Source organism: Callionymus lyra, chromosome 17 (genome assembly GCF_982586985.1).
Source record: "Callionymus lyra chromosome 17, fCalLyr1.hap1.1, whole genome shotgun sequence".
In the NCBI taxonomy this organism is placed as follows: Eukaryota; Metazoa; Chordata; class Actinopteri; order Syngnathiformes; family Callionymidae; genus Callionymus; species Callionymus lyra.
Window position 1 is genome coordinate 22,234,490 of NC_141834.1, and position 20,471 is coordinate 22,254,960.

At 39.4% G+C, this 20,471-nt stretch overlaps 2 protein-coding genes across 2 annotated transcripts in view; both read left to right on the forward strand.

Moving 5' to 3' along the window:
- The window catches only part of osbpl3b (oxysterol binding protein-like 3b), a 49,253-nt gene extending 40,675 nt beyond the window's left edge, over positions 1 to 8,578 (forward strand). Inside the window, exons 13-20 of the mRNA XM_087812394.1 lie at positions 2,643 to 2,780; positions 2,836 to 2,899; positions 3,020 to 3,098; positions 4,970 to 5,114; positions 6,212 to 6,356; positions 6,411 to 6,537; positions 7,913 to 8,035; positions 8,096 to 8,578. Coding sequence (XP_087668520.1) covers positions 2,643 to 2,780; positions 2,836 to 2,899; positions 3,020 to 3,098; positions 4,970 to 5,114; positions 6,212 to 6,356; positions 6,411 to 6,537; positions 7,913 to 8,035; positions 8,096 to 8,192 — 918 coding nt within the window. The 3' untranslated portion in view covers positions 8,193 to 8,578. The remainder of the gene's footprint in view (positions 1 to 2,642; positions 2,781 to 2,835; positions 2,900 to 3,019; positions 3,099 to 4,969; positions 5,115 to 6,211; positions 6,357 to 6,410; positions 6,538 to 7,912; positions 8,036 to 8,095) is intronic.
- A 1,672-nt stretch (positions 8,579 to 10,250) lies between these two features.
- The window catches only part of LOC148063033 (dynein axonemal heavy chain 5-like), a 60,582-nt gene continuing 50,361 nt past the window's right edge, over positions 10,251 to 20,471 (forward strand). Inside the window, exons 1-17 of the mRNA XM_087812395.1 lie at positions 10,251 to 10,277; positions 10,321 to 10,440; positions 10,506 to 10,587; positions 10,667 to 10,815; positions 10,884 to 11,102; positions 14,475 to 14,612; positions 14,742 to 14,918; positions 14,989 to 15,102; positions 15,166 to 15,276; positions 15,366 to 15,488; positions 15,913 to 16,128; positions 16,209 to 16,316; positions 16,493 to 16,578; positions 16,714 to 16,921; positions 17,111 to 17,224; positions 19,578 to 19,784; positions 19,843 to 19,923. Of these exons, the coding sequence (XP_087668521.1) occupies positions 10,251 to 10,277; positions 10,321 to 10,440; positions 10,506 to 10,587; positions 10,667 to 10,815; positions 10,884 to 11,102; positions 14,475 to 14,612; positions 14,742 to 14,918; positions 14,989 to 15,102; positions 15,166 to 15,276; positions 15,366 to 15,488; positions 15,913 to 16,128; positions 16,209 to 16,316; positions 16,493 to 16,578; positions 16,714 to 16,921; positions 17,111 to 17,224; positions 19,578 to 19,784; positions 19,843 to 19,923 (2,280 nt within the window). The remainder of the gene's footprint in view (positions 10,278 to 10,320; positions 10,441 to 10,505; positions 10,588 to 10,666; positions 10,816 to 10,883; positions 11,103 to 14,474; positions 14,613 to 14,741; positions 14,919 to 14,988; positions 15,103 to 15,165; positions 15,277 to 15,365; positions 15,489 to 15,912; positions 16,129 to 16,208; positions 16,317 to 16,492; positions 16,579 to 16,713; positions 16,922 to 17,110; positions 17,225 to 19,577; positions 19,785 to 19,842; positions 19,924 to 20,471) is intronic.

Consider the following 20,471-nt stretch of genomic DNA (forward strand, 5'->3'; position numbering starts at 1 on the left):
AACCTGCACTAACACTCAAACTTTATTAACTTTAATAACAAACCTATTCTCCTTTTTGTCTGCCTGGAGGTGTTATAATGACATTATTTATCTTGAGTTGCACTTTGAGTGACGTATTTAGCAGTTCGAGCGGTTGTTTTGCTAGTTTTAAACTGTAGCTACATTTGAAAAATGATATCTTATTTGAAACTTAAGCTAATTTAAAAAATTGTTATATTTTAACTAATTATTTTAGCTAATATTTTCAACTGTAAATAATGTTTTTAACTGTAGCTAATTTGAAAATATTTCTTATTTTCAATCGTAGATTATTTTTAACTTCAGCTATTTTTTTTAACTGTAGCCACTTTTTATCTTTAGCTAATTTTTACCTGTTGCTATTTTTTAACTCTAACTTATTTTTAATTGTATCTTATTTGAAAATGTAGCTTATTTTCAACTGTAGCTCATTTTTAACTGTTGCTAATTTTTAATTGTAGCTAATTTTTAATTGTAGCTAATTTGAAAATGTAGCTTATTTTCAACTGTAGCTCATTTTTAATTGTAGCTCATTTTTAATTGTAGCTAATTTGAAAATGTAGCTAATTTTTAACTGTTGCTAATTTTTAATTGTAGCTTATTTTCAATTGTAGCTAGTTTTCACCTATAGCTAATTTTTAACTGTAGCTAATTTTTAACTGTTGCTAATTTTTAATTGTAGCTATTTTTTTTAGACTGTAGCTCATTTTTAACTATAACTAATTTTCAACTGAAGCTCATTTTCAACTGTAGCTAATTTAAAAATGTAGTTATTGTTGTACACGGTTGCTAATTGTAAAAACTATTTAATATTTTAATCTTTTTTAAAAATGTTAAAAGTAGCTACGGTTTTAAACTGTAGCTACTTTTTAGCTATTTTCTGTTTTAACCTTTAGGTTTTAAAATTGTTCCTTAACTTTTTTAATTAATTATATAATGTCTTAAAAAGCTTTATCTCCTGCCTAGCATGTCTAAGCTAAGCTAATTAGCAGCATGATGTTGCTATGCTATGTGTCATATTAGCTTAAATAACCGAGTACGTGTTTTCAGGTTAATCAATCAATGTTGCTATGCTTCGTGTCATATTAGCTTAAATAACCAAGTACGTGTGTTCAGGTTAATCAATCAATGTTGCTATGCTACATGTCATATTAGCTTAAATAACAGAGTACGTGTGTGCAGGTTAATCAATCAATGTTGCTATGCTACGTGTCATATTAGCTTAAATTACCGAGTACGTGTGTGCAGGTTAATCAATCAATGTTGCTATGCTACGTGTCATATTAGCTTAAATAACCGAGTACGTGTGTGCAGGTTAATCAATCAATGTTGCTATGCTACGTGTCATATTAGCGTTAAGAACCTAGCGCGTGTGCAGGTTAATCAATCAATGTTGCTATGCTACGTGTCATATTAGTGTTAAGAACCTAGCATGTGTGCAGGTTAATCAATCAATCTGTTGCTATGCTACGTGTCATATTAGCGTTAAGAACCTAGCATGTGTGCAGGTTAATCAATCAATGTTGCTATGCTACGTGTCATATTAGCTTAAATAACCGAGTATGTGTGTGCAGGTTAATCAATCAATGTTGCTATGCTACGTGTCATATTAGCGTTAAGAACCTAGCGCCTGTGTGCAGGTTAATCAATCAATGTTGCTATGCTACGTGTCATATTAGTGTTAAGAACCTAGCATGTGTACAGGTTAATCAATCAATCTGTTGCTATGCTACGTGTCATATTAGCGTTAAGAACCTAGCATGTGTGCAGGTTAATCATTCAATGTTGCTATGCTATGTGTCATATTAGCTTTAAGAACCTAGCACGTGTGTGCAGGTTAATCAATCAATGTTGCTATGCTACGTGTCATATTAGCTTTAAGAACCTAGCACGTGTGTTCAGGTTAATCAATCAATGTTTCTATGCTACGTGTCATATTAGCTTAAATAACCGAGTATGTGTGTGCAGGTTAATCAATCAATGTTGCTATGCTACGTGTCATATTAGCGTTAAGAACCTAGCGCGTGTGTACAGGTTAATCAATCAATGTTGCTATGCTACGTGTCATATTAGTGTTAAGAACCTAGCATGTGTGCAGGTTAATCAATCAATCTGTTGCTATGCTACGTGTCATATTAGCGTTAAGAACCTAGCATGTGTGCAGGTTAATCAATCAATGTTGCTATGCTACATGTCATATTAGCTTTAAGAACCTAGCACGTGTGTGCAGGTTAATCAATCAATGTTGCTATGCTACGTGTCATATTAGCTTTAAGAACCTAGCACGTGTGTTCAGGTTAATCAATCAATGTTTCTATGCTACGTGTCATATTAGCTTAAATAACTGAGTATGTGTGTGCAGGTTAATCAATCAATGTTGCTATGCTACGTGTCATATTAGCGTTAAGAACCTAGCGCGTGTGTACAGGTTAATCAATCAATGTTGCTATGCTACGTGTCATATTACTGTTAAGAACCTAGCATGTGTGCAGGTTAATCAATCAATCTGTTGCTATGCTACGTGTCATATTAGCGTTAAGAACCTAGCATGTGTGCAGGTTAATCAATCAATGTTGCTATGCTACATGTCATATTAGCTTAAATAACCTAGCACGTGTGTGCAGGTCTACATGGCCACCTTCGTGGTCTCAGGATACGCGTCCAGCTACTACCGGACCGGAGGGAAACCCTTCAACCCACTTCTGGGGGAGACGTACGAATGTGAGCGTCCGGATAAAGGCTTCAGGTTCATCGCCGAGCAGGTGAGACTTCCTGTCGTCCCTCCACCCGAAAGTTCTGACCCATGTTGACCCGCAGGTCAGTCATCACCCGCCCATCTCCGCCTGCCACTGCGAGTCCAAGAACTTCCTGTTCTGGCAAGGTAACCCGTGGTAACCCGTGGTAACCCCTGGTTCTGTGACCCATGGTTCTGTGACCCGTGGTTCTGTGACCCCTGGTTCTGTGACCCGGAGACTTTAATGAAAGTGTTTCTCATCGTCAGACGTGAGGTGCAAGAACAAGTTCTGGGGGAAGTCGATGGAGATCGTTCCTGTCGGCACCAGTCACGTCACTCTGCCGGGGTCGGTGGTTCGTTTATTATTTTATTTTAATTATGGAAATATTAAAGAAGATGTGCTTCTATTTTCTTGTTTTTGTCAATTATATTTTAGGCTTTAGCTCAAATAGGATCAGTTCGTAATTTATTTATGGTGATCTTTTTTTTTACAAGCTAAGATAAGCTAATATTAATGTAGCTTATTTTCAAATGTAGCTAATGTTGTAAACTGTAGCTAATGTTGTAAACTGTAGCTAATTTTCAACTGTTGCTAATGTTGTAAACTGTAGCTAATGTTTTAAACTGTAGCTAATGTTGTAAACTGTTGCTAATGCTGTAAACTGTAGCTAATGTTGTAAACTGTAGCTAATGCTGTAAACTGTAGCTAATGTTTTAAACTGTAGCTAATGTTGTAAACTGTAGCTAATGTTGTAAACCGTAGCTAATTTTCAACTGTTGCTAATTTTGTAAACTGTTGCTAATTTTCAACTGTAGCTAATGTTGTAAACTGTAGCTAATGTTGTAAACTGTAGCTAATTGTGTAAACTGTAGCTAATGTTGTAAACTGTAGCTAATTTTCAACTGTTGCTAATGTTGTAAACTGTAGCTAATTTTCAACTGTTGTTAATGCTGTAAACTTTAGCAAATGTTTTAAACTGTAGCTAATGTTGTAAACTGTAGCTAATGCTGTAAACTGTAGCTAATGTTGTTAACTGTAGCTAATGTTGTAAACTGAAGCTAATGTTATAAACTGAAGCTAATTTTCAACTGTAGTTAATGTTATAAACTATAGTTTATGTTGTCAACTGTTGCTAATTTTCAACTGTAACCATGTTGTCAACTGTAGCTAATTTTCAACTGTAGCTAATGCTGTAAACTGTAGCTAATGCTGTAAAATGTAGCTAATGTTTTGAACTGTAGCTAATGTTTGGACTGTAGCTAATTTTCAACTGTAGCTAATGTTGTATACTGTAGCTAATGTTGTAAACTGTAGCTAATGTTGTAATCTGTAGTTTATGTTGTCAACTGTTGCTAAATTTCAACTGTAGCTAATGTTGTCAACTGTAGCTAATTTTCAACTTCTACTAATGTTGTCAACTGTAACTAATTTTCAACTGTTGCTAATTTTGTAAACTGTAGCTAATTTTCAACTGTTGCTAATGTTGTAAACTGTAGCTAATGTTGTTAACTGTAGCTAATGTTGTAAACTGTAGCTAATGTTGTAAACTGTAGCTAATGTTGTAAACCGTAGCTATTTTTCAACTGTAGCTAATGTTGTAAACTGTAGCTAATTTTGTAAACTGTAGCTAATGTTGTAAACTGTAGCTAATTTTCAACTGTTGCTAATGTTGTAAACTGTAGCTAATTTTCAACTGTTGTTAATGTTGTAAACTGTAGCAAATGTTTTAAACTGTAGCTAATGTTGTAAACTGTAGCTAATGCTGTAAACTGTAGCTAATGTTGTTAACTGTAGCTAATGTTGTAAACTGAAGCTAATGTTATAAACTGAAGCTAATTTTCAACTGTAGTTAATGTTATAAACTATAGTTTATGTTGTCAACTGTTGCTAATTTTCAACTGTAACCAATGTTGTCAACTGTAGCCAATTTTCAACTGTAGCTAATGCTGTAAACTGTAGCTAATGCTGTAAAATGTAGCTAATGTTTTGAACTGTAGCTAATGTTGTAAACTGTAGCTAATGTTGTAAACTGTAGCTAATGTTGTAAACCGTAGCTAATTTTCAACTGTAGCTAATGTTTGAACTGTAGCTAATGTTGTAAACTGAAGCTAATGTTGTAAACTGAAACTAATGATGTAAACTGTAGCTAATGCTTGAACTAAAGCTAATGTTTTCATGTCTAATGAAACATGGGTTAAAAGATGGATGACCTGCAGGTTCGGGGATCACTACGAGTGGAACAAGGTGACCTCCTGCATCCACAACATCCTGAGCGGTCAGCGCTGGATCGAACACTACGGCGAGATCTCCATCAGGAACTCCAACAGCAACGAGTGCCAGTGCAAGATCACGTTCGTGAAGGTGAGACGTAAATGTTTAACCGTCTTCCTCCGAGATGAACTCAAGTATGTTCACAGAGTTTATTTATAGATGTTTATCATACATTTTTATCAGCCTGGATGAAAAACCTCTTTTGTTACCATAGAAACGGAGCGTTGGACACTGATATATATTCAGGTAAACATTTTTCTCTAACGTGTGAGACGATGTAAACGTTCGACGACTCACACACTTGTTAACGTTTCAGGGAACATTATTTAAATGTAACAAAATGAGGTTTACATTCACCGTCAAACTAAAATAGACACAAGTCTCCTATCAAGTTCTTATGTCACTACATTTATTTATTCCCCGTGAATCTATTTGCCTTTTTAAGCATTTGAAATATACTTGATGGCCATCAAAGTGCAGTTGTGTTACGGAACTGTAGCTGCACATCACACTGCCTGAGAGAACAAGAACATGTGCCTGTTCTCCACTTCAAGAGCATCACATTCTTCAAATGATTTGTGGATCCAGATTGTAATTCAAAAGTGTGTTGTCATCACTTCCTCTAATCTATTTTCTAACAGACAAACGTCACGTTACCTCCCTGGCAGGTGTAATTCTAGTTTCTGTGCAACATCTTTGTCGGATAAATCTGACTCGTTTGATGGAGGAGATCCAGATGTTTTGATATTGAATCAGACAGGAAGTGACTTTGAGATGCTCTTGCACGAGTTCCTCTGCTTAGCAACAAGACTCCTGAGGTCAGAGTCACAATCACTTTTATTGCCGGTGATGAAAGAACAAAACAGGAATCTGCAGAGACTTTAGACAAGTGTCCCGGGCGGTCTTCTTCTCGCAGGAGTTCAACCAGTAGACCTCCAGGAGAAGGTCTTCACGTGTGTCAGACGATCACAGACCCCGGGTAACGACCTGCAGCTCCTGCCATGTCGTCCTCGTTTGATACACGGACGCGTCACTGAGCCGAGAAGGTTAATTGCTTTAGTGGAGCCCATTAGAAGGACCTCCTGAAGGTCCGGACCTGTCGGGACTCATCTTCCCCCTGGACTCGTAGACACAGCGGCAGCAGCAGCGTCTGCTAATGAGCAGCTCACCGGTCTCTCTCTTCTCAGGCCAAGTACTGGAACTCCAGCGTGAACGAGGTCCAGGGCACGGTCACGGACCGCGAGGGGAAGGTGGTCCACAGGCTGTTCGGGAAGTGGCACGAGGCGCTGTACTGTGGCGAGCCGCCGTCGGCCTCCTGCGTGTGGAGAGCTAGTAAGTCCGGTGGTCCTGCAGCGAGGCCAGTGTGAGCAGCTTCTCTCTCCGCAGACAACATGCCTCTGGAGCACCAGCTCTACTACGGATTCACCAAGTTTGCCGTCGAGCTGAACGAGCTGGAGGCGTCGCTCAAACTCCTGCTGCCGTCGACGGACACCAGACTCCGAGTGGATCAACGGTGAGAAAGAGTTTCATCAAAATGTCAACTTATCCATCCATCCATCCATCCATCCATCCATCCATCCATCCATCCATCCATCCATCCATCCATCCATCCATCCATCCATCCATCCATCCATCCACCCACCCATCCATCCATCCATCCATCCATCCATCCATCCATCCATCCATCCATCATCCATCCATCCATGCATCCATCCATCCATCCATCCATCCATCCATCCATCCATCATCCATCCATCCATGCATCCATCCATCCATCCATCCATCCATCCATCCATCCATCCATCCATCCATCCATCCATCCATCCATCCATCCATCCATCCATCCATCCATCCATCCATCCATCCACCCACCCACCCATCCATCCATCCATCCATCCATCCATCCATCCATCCATCATCCATCCATCCATGCATCCATCCATCCATCCATCAATCCATCCATCCATCCATCATCCATCCATCCATGCATCCATCCATCCATCCATCCATCCATCCATCCATCCATCCATCCATCCATCCATCCATCCATCCATCCATCCATCCATCCATCCATCCATCCATCCATCCATCCATCCATCCATCCATCCATCCATCCATCCATCCATCTTGTCTTATGTTATGTCTTATAACAAAGTTATCTCAAGACACTTTACAGTTGAAATAAGACTATAGTGGAGAAAAGAAAAACAGATCCAGCAACTCACCAATGAGTAAATCACATCGAGGCGTTGGTGAGGAAAAACTTTTACAACGCAGAAACCTCGAGCAGAACCAGACTCATTGTTGATTTGTTGTTCATTGTGACCGGCTGGGAGGAAGGATGGGGGGGTAGACAGATGGACGGAGAGAAGAGTGAGGGAGGATACAGTGATATAAAAGAGGAGAGTATAGGAGAGTCCATGGAGGTGCTGGAGAGAATTCTGGATCTGATGACGTGGTGAAGATCCTGGATCAGCAGCAGCTCTGGAGGTCCTGGGGCTCCGGGAGAGAAATAAAAAGGTGTTTAAACTGCACAGGTGATGAATGTGATGCAGAGAAGAAGGATATACAGAGCTCAGTGTCTAAAACTCCTCCAGCATTCTCAGCCTATAGCAGCTTAAGATAAACAGGTAAGTTAGTTATAGCAGCTTAAGATAAACAGTTAAGTTAGTTATAGCAGTTTAAGATAAACAGAAAAGGCTAATCATAGGCTTTATTAAAAAGTAATCGCATCTGTCCATCCATGCATCCAAGTGACCAATTCTTCATAAGATGAATAGATCCTGATGGTAGCCCGGACAACCACCAAAATCCTACACTATTGTGTTAAATTTTGTTTTGCAAACAAATGCAAATGAACCAAATGAATAAAAGCTTTTCATCTCCAGGCTGCTGGAGGAAGGAAGCCTGGAGGAGGCTGAGGAGCAGAAGCAGAGGATAGAACAGCTGCAGAGAGAGCGGCGGAGGATCCTGGAGGAGAACCATGTGTCGCATCAACCCAAGTTCTTCAGGTGAATAATTCAAACTCACTCTCACTTAGAAAACAGCTCAACTTCTCTCCGCGGCTGCAGGAAATCCAAGGACGACACGTGGGTCAGCAACAACACCTACTGGGAGTTGAGGAAGGATCCTGGGTTCTCCCACGTAGAGTTACCCGCTCTGTGGTGACCGGCCAGTGACCGCATCCATGATTCTGCCTTAAAACGACAAGTGCTTATTTCATTTATCCACGTGTTTATGCAAGAATGTCAGATTCTGAGACCACGGACCGGAGTGAAGATGTTGTCATGGACGTTCTCTACCTCTGAGAAGAACAAGCCTTCATTCGCCACGAGACCTGTCGATCCTGCCTGATGCCTTACTGGTCTTCAACTTATTTATTCCATCGTTTTGATAATTGTGTGTTTTATAAGAACATCAACTGCACAATTGTAAATACATCTATTTATTTCTTCTTCTCTGGCTTACGATTGTGTCAAACTACAAGCAGCTGTCACCATTTTACACTGTATCGACTCACTTTGTCTTACGAGAGCGTCTGCCGTGAGCCTACAATAAAGCCGCGGAAACAAACCTTTGTGTGTCGCTTTATTTCCGCAGCTCCTGAAAATTAATCCCGAAAATTAGAAAAAACGAATCCTATTAAATAGAACAAAACTGTTCATTCTTGTCTTGTGATTAACATAATGTATGTTTTCATTGTCATTTTAAATATATCCACAGCTTTCAGTCTTTCTTAACAAGGCCAGGGACGACTTTCTTACGTTCAGAAGTTCTGTCGTTAAAACTGGTTCCTTATATTCTCATTTAATGGTCAAAAGTATAGTGTTACACAGCATTGAACAACTTTTCTCTGATTATTCCTAAGAAAGAGATTCTTAAGTGATATTACAAACAGTAGAATCCATCAATCAAACCCTCACAGGAGCCTCGGTCTCAAGTAAGCCAGTTCCAGCTCAAGCCTGTAGTAGTGGTTGTTACATTCAAGATAACAATAAAACAACAATAATTTTGCCACAGTGAACTTCTTGTATAAAACACGAAACACATTTTTATGTTAAATGGTTATTTGACTTGATTTCAAGAACTAATCATAATAATAATAGCGATTAACAAAATACGAGGGCTGAAATAAACACTATGTTACATTGCCATCTAGTGGATTATAAATTGTACTACATTAAAATAATCCGTTTATTTTAAAAAATTTCCGTGAGTTTAATTTTAGGAACAAAGGACCACAAATGAATACATCAGATATAGGATTTACATTTAAAAAAAAAAAAATTAATGTAGAAATAACGGACGGTTCAAGCTTGTAATTAGACTGTAACTTGTTACTTGTTATTATAAGTTCGATTCTAAATCTTTCTAGAATCAAACCATCATTTATTTCCACATCAGTTGGATCTTTAAACGTATATTTTCTCTCGTGTTTAACTTGTTTCAAGTCACTTCTCGAGGCTGATATGAACGAGTGGACGCTGAGAAAACCAGGCAAGTATCAAAACAACCGTCAATTCACTTGCTAGCTAGCATGATGCTAACGGTTCCCACGATAACATCACATTTTATAGAAGCTTTTCACAAATATATCACAATAATATCCACTATCTTCTCTCTGCACGTCACATGTAGAGATCAGGAATAAGAATAATATTCGTGAGGTGAGAGAAATATTGAATAAACTTTATTAACTAGCAACACTCGTGTTAGCTAACAATTAGCTCAAGCTAGCCAACATAATAATACAATATTTTTATATAAACTCTCTTTAATTCGCTTAAACAGCTATAAATAAAAGCACAACTTTGAAGCTAACATTAAGTAAGTTAAGCATCAACATCAAACTACAGTGATTTAATTCTTAAAAGTAAAGTATTCTTTACACTGTATCTACATGTTTGTATTACATATAAAAGTCTGAACCTATTTCTCAACATAAGCTTGAGTCAGTGGCTTTAAATGAGGTTTTATTTGCATTTATTGTTCATAAAAAACACCTTTGTTGTGTTTAACCAAACATTCTTTTAGTCTTTGTTTGCTTTCATTGTTGTTTACACGTCTTTATTCTTTTTATACCTCTTTACCTGCTGGTGCTTATAAACCATCTGCGACTATAAACACAACAAAGAGCGTTGAGACGTAATGCATTGAAACAAGATGTGAGACGTAGACAAACTGTCACTGGTTAATACAAGTTTGTGTTTAAGTCACAGAAGCAAAATGGTACGTTCTGACGACGACACTGATGTTGCGATTAAACATCTGAGATCGACTGACTTTCCTTCTCCAGGAGCCGGCGGCGAAGCGTCCAAAGCTGGACGGAAGACACGACTTCCTGGTCACCACGGTCTCCTCCTACCTGAAGCTGGAGAAGGCCGATGTTCTCGGCTCCATCTCAGAAGCCAGTCAGGTGAGTGTTATCATCCTCAGTCTTGTAGCTCCTCGAACATTAACGAGAGATTCTTCTTTCATCAGCTGGAGGTCTTGACTCAGTTCTTCGTCGCTGGTGGGATTCCAAACATGATGGTCCTTCAGGAATACGAGGACATGGACGCAGGTATGAAAACACCAGAGCTTCTCACTGCTTTGTTTCTTAACCGTCCATGAGTTTGTCGACTGACTTTTCTACTCCTAAGATGCTCCGGTGACCCCGAGACCAACTGTCTTGAAACCGAGTCGCAGAGTTCTCGTCACAGAAGAGAAAGCGAAGCCTCTGTTAGGAGCCGGCGTCTGCTTCACCAGAACAAACGTCTCTAAAGCCATAACCCCTGAGAATATTCAAAAAGTAGGTCCATCTCAAGACACGTTCAAACCTCCTCCTCGTGTCTCCACGCTCACTGCTCTCTGTTGCAGGAAATCAATTCTCACCTGTTCGACACGACTGACGCGAACCTCATCAGATGTGTGGAGCAGCTGTTCTCCCGGATCTACTCTCCTGCCGTGAAGAACATGAGCCACGTGTGGAAGGGTCTGGCTGGGACTCATGCTGAGGACGTGAAGAAAGACTTCGTAACGGCGTTGACCAACTTTGTGACGGTGCTGAGCGGAGCTCAAGAGAGACTGCAGGACAAAGTGAGTCACAGTCATGTGGTCTAATACTACACATATATACTTGTTACTACACTATTACAACACCAGAGTCAAGTACTGGACAATACTACACATATATACTTGTTACTACACTATCACAACACCAGAGTCAAGTACTGGACAATACTACACATATATACTTGTTACTACACTATTACAACACCAGAGTCAAGTACTGGACAATACTACACATATATACTTGTTACTACACTATCACAACACCAGAGTCAAGTACTGGACAATACTACACATATATACTTGTTACTACACTATCACAACACCAGAGTCAAGTACTGGACAATACTACATATATATACTTGTTACTACACTATCACAACACCAGAGTCAAGTACTGGACAATACTACACATATATACTTGTTACTACACTATCACAACACCAGAGTCAAGTACTGGACAATACTACACATATATACTTGTTACTACACTATCACAACACCAGAGTCAAGTACTGGACAATACTACACATATATACTTGTTACTACACTATTACAACACCAGAGTCAATTACTGGACAATACTACACATATATACTTGTTACTACACTATCACAACACCAGAGTCAAGTACTGGACAATACTACACATATATACTTGTTACTACACTATCACAACACCAGAGTCAAGTACTGGACAATACTACATATATATACTTGTTACTACACTATCACAACACCAGAGTCAAGTACTGGACAATACTACACATATATACTTGTTACTACACTATCACAACACCAGAGTCAAGTACTGGACAATACTACACATATATACTTGTTACTACACTATCACAACACCAGAGTCAAGTACTGGACAATACTACACATATATACTTGTTACTACACTATCACAACACCAGAGTCAAGTACTGGACAATACTACACATATATACTTGTTACTACACTATCACAACACCAGAGTCAAGTACTGGACAATACTACACATATATACTTGTTACTACACTATCACAACACCAGAGTCAAGTACTGGACAATACTACACATATATACTTGTTACTACACTATTACAACACCAGAGTCAAGTACTGGACAATACTACACATATATACTTGTTACTACACTATCACAACACCAGAGTCAAGTACTGGACAATACTACACATATATACTTGTTACTACACTATTACAACACCAGAGTCAAGTACTGGACAATACTACACATATATACTTGTTACTACACTATCACAACACCAGAGTCAAGTACTGGACAATACTACACATATATACTTGTTACTACACTATCACAACACCAGAGTCAAGTACTGGACAATACTACATATATATACTTGTTACTACACTATCACAACACCAGAGTCAAGTACTGGACAATACTACACATATATACTTGTTACTACACTATCACAACACCAGAGTCAAGTACTGGACAATACTACACATATATACTTGTTACTACACTATCACAACACCAGAGTCAAGTACTGGACAATACTACACATATATACTTGTTACTACACTATCACAACACCAGAGTCAAGTACTGGACAATACTACACATATATACTTGTTACTACACTATCACAACACCAGAGTCAAGTACTGGACAATACTACACATATATACTTGTTACTACACTATCACAACACCAGAGTCAAGTACTGGACAATACTACACATATATACTTGTTACTACACTATTACAACACCAGAGTCAAGTACTGGACAATACTACACATATATACTTGTTACTACACTATCACAACACCAGAGTCAAGTACTGGACAATACTACACATATATACTTGTTACTACACTATTACAACACCAGAGTCAAGTACTGGACAATACTACACATATATACTTGTTACTACACTATCACAACACCAGAGTCAAGTACTGGACAATACTACACATATATACTTGTTACTACACTATCACAACACCAGAGTCAAGTACTGGACAATACTACATATATATACTTGTTACTACACTATCACAACACCAGAGTCAAGTACTGGACAATACTACACATATATACTTGTTACTACACTATCACAACACCAGAGTCAAGTACTGGACAATACTACACATATATACTTGTTACTACACTATCACAACACCAGAGTCAAGTACTGGACAATACTACACATATATACTTGTTACTACACTATCACAACACCAGAGTCAAGTACTGGACAATACTACACATATATACTTGTTACTACACTATCACAACACCAGAGTCAAGTACTGGACAATACTACACATATATACTTGTTACTACACTATCACAACACCAGAGTCAAGTACTGGACAATACTACACATATATACTTGTTACTACACTATCACAACACCAGAGTCAAGTACTGGACAATACTACACATATATACTTGTTACTACACTATCACAACACCAGAGTCAAGTACTGGACAATACTACACATATATACTTGTTACTACACTATCACAACACCAGAGTCAAGTACTGGACAATACTACACATATATACTTGTTACTACACTATCACAACACCAGAGTCAAGTACTGGACAATACTACACATATATACTTGTTACTACACTATCACAACACCAGAGTCAAGTACTGGACAATACTACACATATATACTTGTTACTACACTATCACAACACCAGAGTCAAGTACTGGACAATACTACACATATATACTTGTTACTACACTATCACTACACCAGAGTCAAGTACTGGACAATACTACACATATATACTTGTTACTACACTATCACAACACCAGACTCAAGTACTGGACAATACTACACATATATACTTGTTACTACACTATCACAACAACAGAGTCAAGTACTGGACAATACTACACATATATACTTGTTATTACACTATCACAACACCAGAGTCAAGTACTGGACAATACTACACATATATACTTGTTACTACACTATCACAACACCAGACTCAAGTACTGAACAATACTACACATATATACTTGTTACTACACTATCACAACAACAGAGTCAAGTACTGGACAATACTACACATATATACTTGTTACTACACTATCACAACACCAGAGTCAAGTACTGGACAATACTACACATATATACTTGTTACTACACTATCACAACACCAGAGTCAAGTACTTGACAATACTACACATATATACTTGTTACTACACTATCACAACACCAGAGTCAAGTACTTGACAGTACTACACATATATACTTGTTACTACACTATCACAGTATATCACTATATATCGTATCGTTGTATCGTGACACGTATCGACACATTCTTCATTATAAACTCTGCTTCTGTCCATTGATCATCATGACTGTAAGGTTTATCTTAACTTCAACATTTTCCTGCAGGGAACTTTAAAATCGTGCGACACCTTCGACCTGCGAACCCTGAAAGGTCCATCTGACTACAAGATGGCCGCCAGCAGCTCAGAGACCGTGGAGAAGCTGGAGGCCTGCCTGAGGATCTGGATCAAACAGATCGAACAGGTAACCACGTCTGTGTTTGAGGGCGCGGGGGCAGCAGCGGCAGCGAAGATGCCCGGATCTCCTGTCCTCCAGTGACCTCCTCAAGCTCTGTAAAGACATGATTACTAAGCTACGTTGGTTCCTTCAAAGGTTCTTGCTGAGAGCGACCAGCTCCGGATAGAACTGGACGACCTTGGGCCACGCTCTGAACTGGACTACTGGAAGAAACAAATGGCTCGTTTCAACTACCTCCTGGAGCAGTTGAGGGGCCCGGACGTCAAGGCCGTTCTAGGGGTTCTCCGGATAGCCAAGTCCAAAGTCCTGAAGGTCTGTACAAGACTCTTGGTTGAACCATCCACAGAAGCTCTCGTTGGAAGTTGTTTGTTGGTCCGCGCAGGCGTGGCGGGAACTGGACTCCAGACTCATGGACGCGTCCAACATGGCCACGGACAACGTGAGGATTCTCAACAGCTTGGAGAAATTCTGGGATCCTCTCTACAGCTGCAACCCGGTGAGATGACTCAGCTCAGATCTTATTGTTCCACACTTGAGGGTGACAGGCTGTCGTGAGCAGGTGACCATGGTGGACGCCATCCCCGGCCTGATCAACGCCATCAGAACCAGCCACAGTATCTCCCATCACTTCAACACGTCTGATAACATCACGTCCCTCTTCATGGTTAAGGTCAGAGCGACCTTCAGCCTCTCTCTCCTTCATCTCCATGTGACCAAACATCTGAGCTGATGCATGTCTGTGTTGTTGACCTTCCACAGGTGACGAACCAGATGATCATCGCGTGTAAGGCCTACATCACCAACAACGGTGTCTACACCATCTGGGACCAGCCTCAGACCGTTGTTACTGAGAAGATGAAGGCGTCCATTCACTTGAATCAGGTATTTCAACTCATTTCTGCTTTTATCACTTTATATTTACCACCGAAAATCAGCAAAATACACTAATGGAAAAAACGCAATGACGATCCATACCTCTGCCAAGCAGCTCTTTCAAAGAAACAGAAGTGGAAAGAGTTGTGATTTTAACTTGATTATTTTGTTAATGTTATTTCCTCATACTTTGAAAGTATCAATTTCTAATGTGTTCCTAACACCTGGGCTGTGAGGAGCCACACAAGTAGAAAAAAACATCTATAAAAACCTTCCTCGATCCAAACAGTGATCGAAACACCACCAGAATTCACCCTAAAAGTGCAAATTTAAATCCTGAAAAGTTCAGTTATAACAATAAATCAAACCAATGTGTGCAAAAGTGTTTTATAAAACTGATCGTCAGTTGAATTAACATCTTGTCCGACTGCAGAAATACCAGCAGCATTTCCACAAGGCCAAGGAGAAGCTGGCGAAGATGCCCTCTGAGAGGCAGTTCGACTTCAGCGAGATGCACATTTTCCTAAAGTTTGACTCCTTCCAACAACGTCTGGAGAAAATCTTGAAAATGTTCAGCACCATCTCCACCTACTCGTCCCTGCTGGACCTGAAGATGGAGGAGCTGGAGGCCATCGTCAAGAAGTTTCAGGTGTGCCTCACCGTTTTAGATGATTCTCCTCCGTCATCCATCTTCTCAACTATGATTCTGAACCTTTACGTTCCAACTAGTCCATCGTTCAAAACATGAAGAAGAAAAACTACAGTTTTCTGGATCAAGGACGACCAGACTTTGACGTTGACTATCAGAAGTTCTGCAAGAGCACCAGAGAGCTCCATGTAAGTTTGAGCGTTCCACTCATTTAGTTTTCGTCTCACGGGTCAACAGTGTCTTCAAGTTCAGCCCAGGACTTGAGTTTTGATGTCAGAATATCAGTTTATATCCGTGGGATTCATTGAAGGGCCGTACATTATTTCTATGTCAAAACACCAAAAACCTTTTTCTCTTTGATCAGAATCAACTGAAAAGTTTCATGAACAGCCACTTTCGGAAGATTCAGAATAAAGAGCGAGCGCTGAACGTACTGCAAAGATTTGAAAGGTGACGAATGTTCTTCTTATTCTTTCTTATTTTGCAAATAGTTCTGGACCTTCACAGGCGTCTTCTCTACGTCGACCTCTTGCCTTCGTCGTGGTTAATGTCACGTGATAATTCAATCTTTCCATGAACTCTTAGACTTGAAATCCCAGACCTGGGTTTGGGTGAGAAGTACCTGCGGATCCTGGAAAACTACGGCCAAGACATCGAAGTGGTTTCTCGCATTTACATGAAGCAGAAGCTGGACCCCCCGATCGGCCGGGACATGCCCCCAGACTCCGGCCGGATCATGTGGGCTCGGCACCTGTACAGCAGGATTCAGATCCCTCTGGATCTCTTTCAGCAGGTGATTCGTTTATGTCCAACTGATGGTTGTGTTAAAGGGGTCACACAAACATGGGGAGAACATTCAAATCCAACACTGAAGAGGCTGTAGTTTGTCTCAAGCTAGAATCGTACCTGCAACCTTCTTGCTGCCACATATTTACTTGATTTACTGACAGAGATTAACTTCATTGATGGTCATGTTGTTCAGCATGAAGGCGTTCTGTCCACACAAGAGGCCAAGAGGATCATCAAGAGCTACAACGACACCAGGAAGGTCCTGTTGGAGTTTGAAAGGCTGTATCATCAAAGCTGGAAGAATAAGGTGAGAATTTCTGATGTGTTGTGATAGTGTAGTAACAAGTATATATGTGTAGTATTGTCCAGTACTTGACTCTGGTGTTGTGATCGTGTAGTAACAAGTATATATGTGTAGTATTGTCCAGTACTTGACTCTGGTGTTGTGATAGTGTAGTAACAAGTATATATGTGTAGTATTGTCCAATACTTGACTCTGGTGTTGTGATAGTGTAGTAACAAGTATATATGTGTAGTATTGTCCAGTACTTGACTCTGGTGTTGTGATAGTGTAGTAACAAGTATATATGTGTAGTATTGCCCAGTACTTGACTCTGTTGTTGTGAAAGTGTAGTAACAAGTATATATGTGTAGTATTGTCCAGTACTTGACTCTGGTGTTGTGATAGTGTAGTAACAAGTATATATGTGTAGTATTGTCCAGTACTTGACTCTGGTGTTGTGATAGTGTAGTAACAAGTATATATATGTAGTATTGTCCAGTACTTGACTCTGGTGTTGTGATCGTGTAGTAACAAGTATATATGTGTAGTATTGTCCAGTACTTGACTCTGGTGTTGTGATAGTGTAGTTACAAGTATATATGTGTAGTATTGTCCAGTACTTGACTCTGGTGTTGTGATCGTGTAGTAACAAGTATATATGTGTAGTATTGTCCAGTACTTGACTCTGGTGTTGTGATCGTGTAGTAACAAGTATATATGTGTAGTATTGTCCAGTACTTGACTCTGGTGTTGTGATAGTGTAGTAACAAGTATATATGTGTAGTATTGTCCAGTACTTGACTCTGGTGTTGTGATCGTGTAGTAACAAGTATATATGTGTAGTATTGTCCAATACTTGACTCTGGTGTTGTGATAGTGTAGTAACAAGTATATATGTGTAGTATTGTCCAGTACTTGACTCTGGTGTTGTGATCGTGTAGTAACAAGTATATATGTGTAGTATTGTCCAGTACTTGACTCTGGTGTTGTGATAGTGTAGTAACAAGTATATATGTGTAGTATTGTCCAATACTTGACTCTGGTGTTGTGATAGTGTAGTAACAAGTATATATGTGTAGTATTGTCCAGTACTTGACTCTGGTGTTGTGATAGTGTAGTAACAAGTATATATGTGTAGTATTGCCCAGTACTTGACTCTGTTGTTGTGAAAGTGTAGTAACAAGTATATATGTGTAGTATTGTCCAGTACTTGACTCTGGTGTTGTGATAGTGTAGTAACAAGTATATATGTGTAGTATTGTCCAGTACTTGACTCTGGTGTTGTGATAGTGTAGTAACAAGTATATATATGTAGTATTGTCCAGTACTTGACTCTGGTGTTGTGATCGTGTAGTAACAAGTATATATGTGTAGTATTGTCCAGTACTTGACTCTGGTGTTGTGATAGTGTAGTTACAAGTATATATGTGTAGTATTGTCCAGTACTTGACTCTGGTGTTGTGATCGTGTAGTAACAAGTATATATGTGTAGTATTGTCCAGTACTTGACTCTGGTGTTGTGATCGTGTAGTAACAAGTATATATGTGTAGTATTGTCCAGTACTTGACTCTGGTGTTGTGATAGTGTAGTAACAAGTATATATGTGTAGTATTGTCCAGTACTTGACTCTGGTGTTGTGATCGTGTAGTAACAAGTATATATGTGTAGTATTGTCCAGTACTTGACTCTGGTGTTGTGATAGTGTAGTAACAAGTATATATGTGTAGTATTGTCCAGTACTTGACTCTGGTGTTGTGATAGTGTAGTAACAAGTATATATGTGTAGTATTGTCCAGTACTTGACTCTGGTGTTGTGATAGTGTAGTAACAAGTATATATGTGTAGTATTGTCCAGTACTTGACTCTGGTGTTGTGATCGTGTAGTAACAAGTATATATGTGTAGTATTGTCCAGTACTTGACTCTGGTGTTGTGATAGTGTAGTAACAAGTATATATGTGTAGTATTGTCCAGTACTTGCCTCTGGTGTTGTGATAGTTTAGTAACAAGTATATATGTGTAGTATTGTCCAGTACTTGACTCTGGTGTTGTGATAGTGTAGTAACAAGTATATATGTGTAGTATTGTCCAGTACTTGACTCTGGTGTTGTGATAGTGTAGTAACAAGGATATATGTGTAGTATTGTCCAGTACTTGACTCTGGTGTTGCGATAGTGTAGTAACAAGTATATATGTGTAGTATTGTCCAGTACTTGACTCTGGTGTTGTAGTATTTACAGACTACATGACTCTTGACGAAGTCCTAACTGCTTTCATTTGTTTTTAAACCTAAATATGTCCAAACATCAGCTGCTGGACTCACTGTATCCTCTCGTCCCCAGTCATCATTCAAATGTCCTCTTGTCTCGTCCTCTAGGTGACGAGTGCCGTGATGGGCCTGCGTGCCTCCCTGCTGGTCAGGTCTCCGGAGACCGGAGAGTTGTTTGTCAACTTCGACCCTGAGATTCTGACCCAAATACGAGAGGTCAACTTCATGAAGAGGATCAATCTGGAGATCCCGCCCTTCGCCGCGCTGCTGCAACAGAAGCAGAACAGCCTGAAGCAGAACTTCAACATGTTGCAGGTGAGAAATGAAAGCAAAGAGAAGCCGTTATGTCGTCCAACGCATCTTTCTCTTGCAGCTGATGCTGAACGAGAACAAGAGAGTGCGGCTGAAGGTTCAGTCTGCCTTCCTGCAACTATCAAAGCCACACATTGCAAAGGTGGGAAACCATTTTCATCATAAATAGTTCTTGAAGAAACACCATTACCTATTACTTCCCTGATCGGCCGACAATAAATGTCCACTCGTAGCTGCTGAAGCGTTGAAGATGAAGTTATGATGCAGATCTTTTGAAGATACAGGAGTTTCCTTATTGACAGATTTATGATATGATGTTCCTTTATATCATCAACATAACCTTAACAACCCAAAGTAAGTAAGTAAGTAAGTAAGTAAGTAATATTTATTTATATAGCGCTTTTCCAGACCAGGGTCACAAAGCGCTTAGACAATCAAAACAATACTCAAAAAAGTACATACTTTAAAGATCAAGATAATACTGAGAACAACACAGGAGTTCGAGAAATTCAAGGAAAAGCCTGAACAAATAGAAACGTCTTAAGGTGTTTCTTAAAGGAGTCAGTAGATCCATCAATCAAAGAGAGAGAAGATCGTTCCAAAGCTTAGGAGCAACAGCCTGAAAAGATTTCTCTCCTCTGGTCCTGAGCCGTGTGCGTGGAACCATAAGTAGATTCTGATCCACAGACC